Source organism: Tenebrio molitor, chromosome 2, assembly GCF_963966145.1.
Source record: "Tenebrio molitor chromosome 2, icTenMoli1.1, whole genome shotgun sequence".
Classification (NCBI taxonomy): domain Eukaryota; kingdom Metazoa; phylum Arthropoda; class Insecta; order Coleoptera; family Tenebrionidae; genus Tenebrio; species Tenebrio molitor.
The window spans coordinates 5,317,524-5,326,445 of NC_091047.1; the positions used below are offsets into that span (position 1 = coordinate 5,317,524).

General features: G+C 42.7%; 2 protein-coding genes and 1 long non-coding RNA gene across 8 annotated transcripts; 1 reads left to right on the plus strand and 2 right to left on the minus strand.

Moving 5' to 3' along the window:
* Window positions 1-404: 404 nt before the first annotated feature.
* LOC138123797 (atlastin-like) lies at window positions 405-5,658 on the minus strand. 5 transcript variants are annotated; one of them, XM_069038613.1, is made up of 9 exons: window positions 2,643-2,836; window positions 2,098-2,292; window positions 1,898-2,047; window positions 1,696-1,851; window positions 1,371-1,647; window positions 1,137-1,321; window positions 863-1,084; window positions 577-811; window positions 405-518 (listed from the first exon to the last, which is right to left on the minus strand). In XM_069038613.1, exons 2-9 carry the CDS (start codon window positions 2,290-2,292, stop codon window positions 505-507), a joined length of 1,434 nt encoding a protein of 477 aa, XP_068894714.1. In that variant the 5' UTR covers window positions 2,643-2,836; the 3' UTR covers window positions 405-504. The 5 variants fall into 5 exon arrangements, with proteins under 5 accessions (XP_068894714.1, XP_068894713.1, XP_068894712.1 ...); XM_069038612.1 differs by lacking the exon at window positions 2,643-2,836 and adding an exon at window positions 5,518-5,658 and having other exon boundaries at window positions 405-811; XM_069038611.1 differs by lacking the exon at window positions 2,643-2,836 and adding an exon at window positions 5,397-5,533 and having other exon boundaries at window positions 405-811.
* LOC138123796 (uncharacterized) lies at window positions 2,861-7,844 on the plus strand. 2 transcript variants are annotated; one of them, XM_069038608.1, is made up of 8 exons: window positions 2,861-3,106; window positions 3,158-4,703; window positions 5,205-5,522; window positions 5,576-5,830; window positions 5,878-6,072; window positions 6,124-6,770; window positions 6,833-7,430; window positions 7,480-7,844. In XM_069038608.1, the coding sequence occupies exons 1-6, from the start codon at window positions 2,967-2,969 to the stop codon at window positions 6,199-6,201; spliced, it is 2,532 nt and encodes an 843-aa protein (XP_068894709.1). In that variant the 5' UTR covers window positions 2,861-2,966; the 3' UTR covers window positions 6,202-6,770; window positions 6,833-7,430; window positions 7,480-7,844. The 2 variants fall into 2 exon arrangements, with proteins under 2 accessions (XP_068894709.1, XP_068894708.1); XM_069038607.1 differs by having other exon boundaries at window positions 6,124-7,430.
* Window positions 7,108-8,879, minus strand: LOC138123806 (uncharacterized). Its single transcript, XR_011156906.1, has 3 exons — window positions 8,374-8,879; window positions 8,214-8,316; window positions 7,108-8,095 (listed from the first exon to the last, which is right to left on the minus strand). It is a non-coding gene; the product is annotated as an uncharacterized lncRNA (long non-coding RNA).
* Between the last annotated feature and the right edge of the window lie 43 nt (window positions 8,880-8,922).

The window sequence follows — 8,922 nt, forward strand, 5'->3', positions numbered from 1 at the left end:
AGCAAAAATTTTAGTAAAGTCTACAACGTCAAACGTTGTCAGTCAACACAAAAAAAATTGGTTTAACTGAAATTTAAAAACAGACTATAGCACAAGGTTTGAGACGAGATTTCGATACGGGCAATTGCTGCTGAGGTTGGTATTGATAAACGTTACCGTTTGATTGGCCAAACAAAAAAAATCCAACCTATGCATACATAACCTTTATTAAAAAAGTGATGTTTACACAACTCAAATTTTTAATTTTTGGATCTATTCTTCTGTCATCGGCGTCAGAGTTTTTTTTGGCCAGCGTAGTACAGGTTACGACCTACTTCCCATGTTTGTTAATAAAAACTTAAAAAAATAACTTAACTAAAACAATAAAGGGACGAATATCCCAAACACAAATAAAAAAAATGAACTAAAAATAATAAATCAAATATAATCGTAAAACGGTTCAACTTATACAGCAGAGTAATGATTCCACCACCACAACAAGACGGGATTATGCCTAAGATTTTATTACGTCGTCTCCACTGGTTGGGATAAAAATTAGGATTGCCTAGATAATCGCAAAAACTCAATCGCTGTTACCTCGAGAATTATTGAAAAACTTCGATACACCCAGCGCCAGAACCGCAACACCACCAACAACACTAGCTGCGAGACCTACTTTTTCCGCTGTACCGAGAGTTCTCAAGCCGCTGCCTCCACCCGCCCGACCCGTCGTCAGTCTGATCTGCTGTTCCATTCTCTTCTTCCTCTCCTCCACCTCTCGCAACTTATCGTCGTTTATCTCCTTGTACCACTTGAACTCCACGTCCATACACTGCATTCAAACATTTCGTACGATCGACTCGCGACCCTCAACATTACTCACATCCTTCAGCTGCACCAAGTACTTGTCGTGGACTTCCAAATCGGTGAACTTCTTCAGCTTGTTGTAATAATCAACGGATTTCACCTTGTTCGTGGTGTGCTTCTTGTACAATTCAATCGGGGTGAAACACTTCCTGCTGTACCTGCATTCGGCATTCATGTTTTTCTTGTAGACTTTGAGCGCTTGCGCACTTGCCCCTCTGTAATGCGCCTCGACGGTCGCCTAAACGAAAAGTATTTACTGAAGTTGCAAAACACTGACCGGAGGGCGACACCTTAAATACGGTTTCGACCTTAGGCAAGGTGCCTCCTTTCAAAACCTTACTGTATTCCTGAATGTAAAACATCAAACTCTCCGCTTTGACTTTCTCCCCGTTTACCGTTTTCACTATCAAGTGTTGCGGGGCGAGTATCATCGTCACAAACTCCTGCACGTGCTTCTTGAATTCGTTGTCGATTTCTGAAACACGCTCGCTACAGGTGCGCCACCTACTTCCCGTTGCAACTACCTCTTAGGTCTCCCCCAAAAGTGTTCGACGCGTCGACCACGCGTCCCGGGTACGGCAACAGGAAGCAACTCATTTTGTCGAAGATTTTCTTGATGCTGTCGGCTTGTTCCTTGATTTCTGGAGTGCTGCTCTGGAACACTTCCTTCAGCAACGTCAGACCCCCGTCGACTCCGTACTGTTTCTCGTAAGGACAGGCCCAGTCCCTGACCAGGAAACAGAGATTCTGGAAGGGGGCTGACTCACCGTTAGTAAACAAGCTCCCGTAATCGCCGAAACACTGAAAAATACGTTTCGAGCCGAGACCAAAACCACGAATCTGACATACTTGCAAGTGCATCAGGTCATACAGTTTGATGCTGCGCATCACGTTGTAGATCTGCACCGAACTTATCAACGTACTTAGGGCAAAAATCGTGGCGCAGTCCGACATCGTGGCCTGGGTGTCGAACGCACCTTGAGTGTCAATCAGTATAATGGCGACCTACAAAAATCGTTCAAGTCGAGGTGGAAAATCTTAAGGTTTCAACCTCATCTCCGGACGGTAGATTGGCGAGGAATATCTCCGACCACATGTGAATTCCCGTCGTGTGTCTTTTGGAGCCGGGAGACCATTCGAAACCCTTCAACGGTCCCTCTTCTGGCGTCAACCAGTTGAGCACGTCTCGCTTCTCGACGTACTGAAAACATGACTCGTCAGTCATTGCGGTTAACGACGACGCAACCATACTTTCATCCGCAAGTAGCGCAATAAGAAATTGAGCAGAAAAGATTTGCCTTGCCTAAACACTCCTGTAACGGATATGACCGAAACGTATCTGTCCTTGATTTCGTCTCTTGCGAAGATAGAGCGGAGAGCTTCGTCGTCTAGTGTGATGGTGTTGTCGGAATTGGAATTGATAATTTGTATAGAATGTGGTTCCATCTGAAACATGTTCAATTGAAAATGGGTTATTACGGAACACTTACTTGTCAAGCACAACTTGAAAACTACTTTCTGGGGGCTGAAAATTATTCCTAAGCTATACAAAGACAAAAAAAAATCTGTCGAACAAGATGGACGACACATGAAATATCAAACCATTAGATGTTTTTTGACAACACCGGCCTACTATGTTAAAAATAATTTTGGCTTATGAATGAAATATTGAAATGGAATGTCATTTTTTAATTAGTCGGACGCTGACGTGTGGCGAAAGTGGAGCACATTATGGCAAATTTCGAACACTTTTCGTGATTGATAACGTAAATAGGCATCTGACAATGTTTACTTACTGTGTCTCGACGTACGAAGGAATTACGAAATGTAATGAAACGCGTAACAGAAAAAACTCAACACGGGAATAAAAATCACAGAAGCTGGATATAAACTTCCACAGAAAAAGGGGATTCCCTCAAAAGCACATAATAAAAAGGATTGACGTGACTTCCTTGCACCATGCCTGCGGCACGAAAATCACCAGCCTATCACCAGCTTGGTGTGAAGTCTAGTGACTTTGTTTTTGTCAGTTTTTGTAGCGCTTGTCATGTGTCAACCTCAATGTGCGTTTTTTGGTTATAAATATTTTGAAAAAGAATTGGTCGTTTTATGAGAAAGACATGAGTGAAAGTAACTACAACCGTCGCCCCGAAGCAATGGCGCCGCCGAAACGACCGTACAAAAACAACAGGGGCAAGAAATTTAAAAAAACAAAAGACAATTACTTCCGCGGCCGCAATTTCAACACCCCTTATCACTAGTAAGTCCACCACGTGTGTTTATAAACAATCAAACATGTCCGTAATTGTAGCTTCAATGCCAAGTACAAGTTCGAATCGCGTTGGGCCTGTTTTCGTTGGAGAAGGCCCCCGTTGCGAAACACCCCCGAGAACGAAGCGTCGCGGCCTGCGTCGCCGTTTTCCGGCACTGAAGAGTACACGCTGAAGAAAATTCAAGAAACCAGCGACATGATCAAGAAGCGTCTCATGATGCCGCCGGACGCTGAGGAGAGCGTCGCCACAGCGGAACCTGCGCCCGTCGGCAACGAGCCCGCCGCGACGGTCAGCGAGACTGGCGACGACGGAAGCGGTAAGAGCGACTGTGAGAGAAGCACCATGAGATCGGGTAAGAAAGTGGCACAGTACAATGTGGAAGAGATTCACGAGAAGATCATCAAACATATCACCAATTTGAGTCACGGCAAAAAGGTGAACCTGATTTGTGGGACGTCGTCGGGGTACGACGTGGCCATTCAACAAATTCAAAAGCAGAAGAGGTTAGAGTTGTCGAAGGCTCTGCGGGATATGTGCTCGAATCATGCCGCCGAGGATGGGGAGGACATCGACGATATCATTCCCGACATCGGCATTAAAATTAAAGATTTACCTTTAGAAGTAATCCAGCAGCTTAGTAGTACTTTAGACTTGAATTTTGACGATACATTTTTCTCACAAAGTAGTGACACAACTGTCAATGTCAAATCTGAAGTTAGTGATTTGATTTTTGATCGTCCCGCTCCGGAGGAAGTCACCATCAAGAATGAAATCGTTTGCGACGAAACTGATTACGCCATGGACGATCTCGATTTTGGTTTTCCCCAAAATGGGGATTGCCACGAGGAGTCAGGTTTACAAAGCGAAAATGAAGCAGGTGGTGCGAACAGAAACTTGTTTGATAGTGTTGGTGCTTGCGATTTGAGTTATGATCGTCCCACCAAGGACGAAATCACAATCAAAGATGAAATCGTTTGTGACGAAGCCGACTACGCGATGGACAATCTCGATTTCAATCTTTCCAAAAAGATAAAATGCGAAAACCTCGACGAAAGCAAACCTGTTGTGAACACAAACTGTTCTGAAAGTGTTGCCAACCAATCCGCCCCCAGTGAAGCAATTTCTGTCAGTTCTCAGACCAGCTGTGTCGATACTAGATGCAGTAGCACCCAGACGGACGTCGCTTTAAGTAACTACATCCAGTTGCAAGATTTCGAAAAGGTAAACAGTCTAGAGGGCGCTGTAGATGCGATGTTAAAAATCGACAACGAAGTGATGCGCTTGACAGAGTTGAGACGATCCATTTTTATTAAACTGCAAACGAAAAAAAAAAAACAAAACACTGACAAATCAAGGAGTCCGAAGAAATCTGCAACGAGTCCGAAGAAATCTGCAGCGAGTCCGAAGAAATCTGCAACGAGTTCAAAAAATCGGAATGCTAATGTCGAAAGCATGATTGCAGAACAAGACAAAACAACGGAAAAGAGCAAAAGTGGCGAAACTGCCGCGAGGAGTGAACCGAGTTTTCGCTACGAGAGGGCGCTAGAGTTTGGACCAATCAGCGAGAAGATCTTGGTGATAAAGGTGAGGCAAAGTGGTTCGTCAGATGGAAATTGTCAAAAATTCCAAACAAAAAGTTTGGAATTCGGAATAAGTGGCATCGCGGTAGGCGTGGATTATCTAAAATGAGCTTTATGTTATGTCAAAAAATTTACCATTATGTGAAACCGTCATTACTTTATTTTGGGGTTATGCGTCACATAGTTTTGACTCACAGCAGAGATAATCCATTTTGAATTTTTTACACTTTTCGTAAATGAAACAGAAATTCCAAACACTTAACAGGAAAATGAACACAAAACGATTCATCAACGATAATGTCGAAACCAAATTAACAGCGAAGGATACCAACGGCGTCGAAACTAGGGTATTATTAGCAAGGGTCTTGTTGCCAACGTAAATTTGAAATTCCAACGCCTACCGAGATGCCACTATTTGTTCAGAATTTAATACGCGACAAAAACATTTTGTTGGTTTAAAAAAGCTTTTTGTTGTGAATTTGCGTATTGAGTCTGTTCGTTTCAGACCATCGAGAACACCATGCTGGCCGCGTCCGAGAGCGGCAACATCTTCTTCATAAACGCGAGGGACGGCGCCACCACCGCCACCTTGCACGTCTCCGACTGCCCCATCACGGCGCTGTCCACGTGGACGACCCCGAAAACCAAGAAGCTCCACCTGTTGGTAGGTTCGTTCGAGACGCAAATGCGCGAGTACCTGTACGACAACCTGACGCTGCTCCGCATGATCAACTTGGGGGAGTTCGTGCAGTGCTTGGAACCGGCGTGGAGCTGCGTCTTCATCGGCACCAAGAACGGCAGCTTGATGCGGTACTCGCTCAGGGTTTGGAAGCGACGTCTCGCGAGTCCTCTCCCTTGAACGAACGTCTGTTTCAGCAAAGCAAGATCGAGTTCGAGGACAGGATCTCGAGGGACAGCGTGTTGGTGTTGAAGGCGGCGCAAGAGGGCGCCCGACGCGTGCTCATAGTCGGCACCAGGAATGCGCCGGTGTGCGTGAGGGACGCCATGTCGGGCTTGCATCTGAGGACCATGAACGAAATTGTTTCGCCCACGGTGTACACTCTGCTGCTGGAAAACAGTATGGTGTACTGTGGGACGACATTCCATGATATTCTAGTTTTTCGTTTTCACGTGAGTGAGTCGTTATCGGGCGGTTCTGTAGTAATTTCTTTGAACAGGACGGGAGCTTGATCCACAAGCACCAGGCCACCAACTGCAAGGGAATATGTTGTATGAAAATCGTCAAGAATTTGCTGTTCGCCAGCTGTCACAATGGAGGCATTTATGTGTACAACATCAAAAATCACACCTATGTGGGAACAATTGAAGGCCCAGGAGGTGTAATACTGTCTATGGAAATTTTAGAAAACATTGTAAGTCTTTCCCGTCAGTAAAAGAAAATGTATTCAACAAATCTGTTCCAGGTGATAGTGGGGACGATGTCGTTTAATTTTAAGTCGGTTTTAATTCCCGAATACATTTTAAAAAATAACGAGATCTGAGTTCACCTGTTCTACGAGTTGGATAAAACGGGCATTAGAATCACCGTCTAGTCTGTTTAATTTTAAAATGTTTTCTTTGCCGAGGCGCATTTGTACATTTTTGTAATCAGTTTTATTTTTGTCCATTGTCGACGACGATACGGTTTTTTTACAAGATGAGTACGGCTCATTTTAATCTGTAATTGTGTTTCATACAAAATAAAAGCTCCAAAACTGTAGTGAAGTTATTCTTGATGTTCCAAGTTGAGTGAGTAAAAGTGTTTAGTCTGCGGTTCGCCTTCCAATTGTACTGCAGCAGAAAATTTCAACGAGTTTTGGAAAGTGGGCGCCTGAACAACTTTAGATGGCGCCACAAAAAAGTAAATTTCATTTCATATGCTCTTATTTTGTCTATGGTAAATTTATTTGCAAACACAAATAAACCGGCGAGATATTTTTGTAATAACGTGTTTATTTCACTCTTGGTACTTAGAATACAATACGGAAAGTAACAGATCGGTAAAGTTATCGCGATATTACCCACTTGCATTATGCATTGTCACAATGATAACGCAATTGCATCGGACAAGGTGACGGAAATAAATTTTGAGTTGGAGGAAAACCCGACAAAATATTGATATTTCGTTTATAGCTAAAGCCTTGACCGAAGCCAGTTTTAACGTTCGATAAATATAACTCGCTAACGAATAAGTGGAGGTCGCAATTGCAACAAATACGCTGACATAACCTCAACAAACTCACCGCTCAAATCTCCGCGTTTGCACTTCACTACTTTTCAAGTGTGAAAGAACCTTAACAAGTCGCCAGTTGGTTACACTGACTAGGAGTGACAACTGCACAACATTAAAAGTTTCAAAGCACATATGCTTTCGGGGAAGTCCGCCGCTTCCACACGATAATTTATCATTTAGGTGTGGCCGCACAATAGAGTTTCTGTGTTCTGATTTATCGATGCTAGAGTTGTGGAGTAACTGCGTTGGGTGAGTTATCTATCAGCGATGTTGAACACTGTGAAGCAATATACCCCAAATACTTGGAATTCGGGTTCTGAAACGTCAGTCGTGCCATCGTACACCGAAGAATACAGAAAACTCCAAAACGAAGTGAACGCCATGGCAAGTATACCGGGGATCCAGCAAATAATAAGAGTGCAGGACCTACATGCATACGGTCAGTTTTTAATTAGGGAACAGCTACTCCTCAAAACAGAAACGAGTCCGTTGTACAGGGTAAAAATTATTCTTTTTAATGGTCATTTGGTCAAGTTGTTTATTTCAGGTGCGGTATTATGTTACGGTGAGCAACTCGTATCTCGACGAGGTGGTGAAATACAATCTGGACCCAAGACGTTGTGGCATGGGGTTATCAACAATAAGCTTCAACAAAAATTTAAGTTACTGCGGATCAGGTCAGATACTCGTTGTGGTTAAAGTGCTGACAACAGAACCCGACAAGGAGTCGATTTGCCCCAAAACTTCGTGCGATTATTTTGTAGAATACATCGTGAAAGTTTAAAATCTCCATTTTTATTATTGATATTATAAAGTATTCAGTTATTCATACGCGTAATCTTTAAATACCTATATTGTATTATTCTTTTATAAAAATGTAGTCGTTTCGCCAATAAATTTATTTTTGTGTGAGTTGTTGATGCGTTGCTATAGTGATGTCACTTTGTTGTGGTTTCAAATATGACAGTTGTCGAATCGTTCACAGGATCTCACCCTTATTCTTACGAAAGTAGAAAAGTGTCTTTTCTTTTTTTTTTATTGTTGCAAATAGACCAGAAGCCGTTTCTTCGTCGTTGAGAGATTACATTCCGGAGCAGTGTTCCATTGTGCCGGAGTGACACGAGGAGATCCGAGGACAGCCGAGGAGGGGATCGTGGAAAAGACTGCTGACGTTGACTTGTTGTAATTTACATTTCACCGAAAGTAAACATTAAGAACGTTGCGACTTGTCTTTTTGCGTCGGGCGTTAACAAATCGTAAAGGAATTTCTTTCTTACTCACCTACATGGAAGTTACGTCGATGGAACCAGCTTCACATGTGCTGACCATTTCAGTATAACACCGCACAAATTCTGAATCGTTTGGAGAAAATTTCAGTGCTTTTCTGTAAACAAAACTGAGCACTTGAATATCTTTCAATGCAAACAACAGTGTGACTTACCCTTTTCAAATCCTAGATTTGTTGAACTTGTATTCGGTCATATTCAAGGTTAAGGACGGGAGGGGTAGTGGCCCCCACTAAATTCATTAGGATTCAATTGACTGCAATCAGTGCACAGATTACCGTTTTAGATCTGAGATCCCGCTTGTGCAAGATTACCAAAACAGCAATGAAATATGGCCAACGTTATTATTGAAAATTATCAAAACCGAGTTGGTTTTGGCAGCTTTCGTAACTGCAACGAAATGTGTTACCGGATGACTTTTAATGATTGAAACGAATTATCGGTACGCCTAGTTATTTGTCAAAGAGTAGTCTGTTGATCAGCTTTCTAGGCTAAGATTCTACACGTAAATAATGATCATTTGATTTATTTTAACTTTTGAACTGTCATTATTTGAATTTGGACTGTCAAGTGTACCAACATAAAATCATAAATGTATAGCCAACCGAACCAAAATAACTTCAATCACCCGGTAAATACAGGATGAAAACTTCATCGGCCATTCAGCCATTTTTAGAGCAGTCATAAATACTTTTAGTAAATTT

Excerpts from the sequence above, each read along its gene's own strand:
- LOC138123797 (XM_069038612.1), bottom strand. The coding sequence starts at position 2,292 with ATGGAACCACATTCTATACAAATTATCAATTCCAATTCCGACAACACC. Across the intron at positions 1,648-1,695 it reads ATGACCTGATGCACTTGCAA|TGTTTCGGCGATTACGGGAG; the intron begins GTATGTCAGATT and ends CGTATTTTTCAG. Across the intron at positions 812-862 it reads ACTTGGTGCAGCTGAAGGAT|TGTATGGACGTGGAGTTCAA; the intron begins GTGAGTAATGTT and ends GTTTGAATGCAG.
- LOC138123796 (XM_069038607.1), top strand. The coding sequence starts at position 2,967 with ATGAGTGAAAGTAACTACAACCGTCGCCCCGAAGCAATGGCGCCGCCG. Across the intron at positions 5,523-5,575 it reads TGATGCGGTACTCGCTCAGG|CAAAGCAAGATCGAGTTCGA; the intron begins GTTTGGAAGCGA and ends CGTCTGTTTCAG. Across the intron at positions 6,073-6,123 it reads TGGAAATTTTAGAAAACATT|GTGATAGTGGGGACGATGTC; the intron begins GTAAGTCTTTCC and ends AATCTGTTCCAG.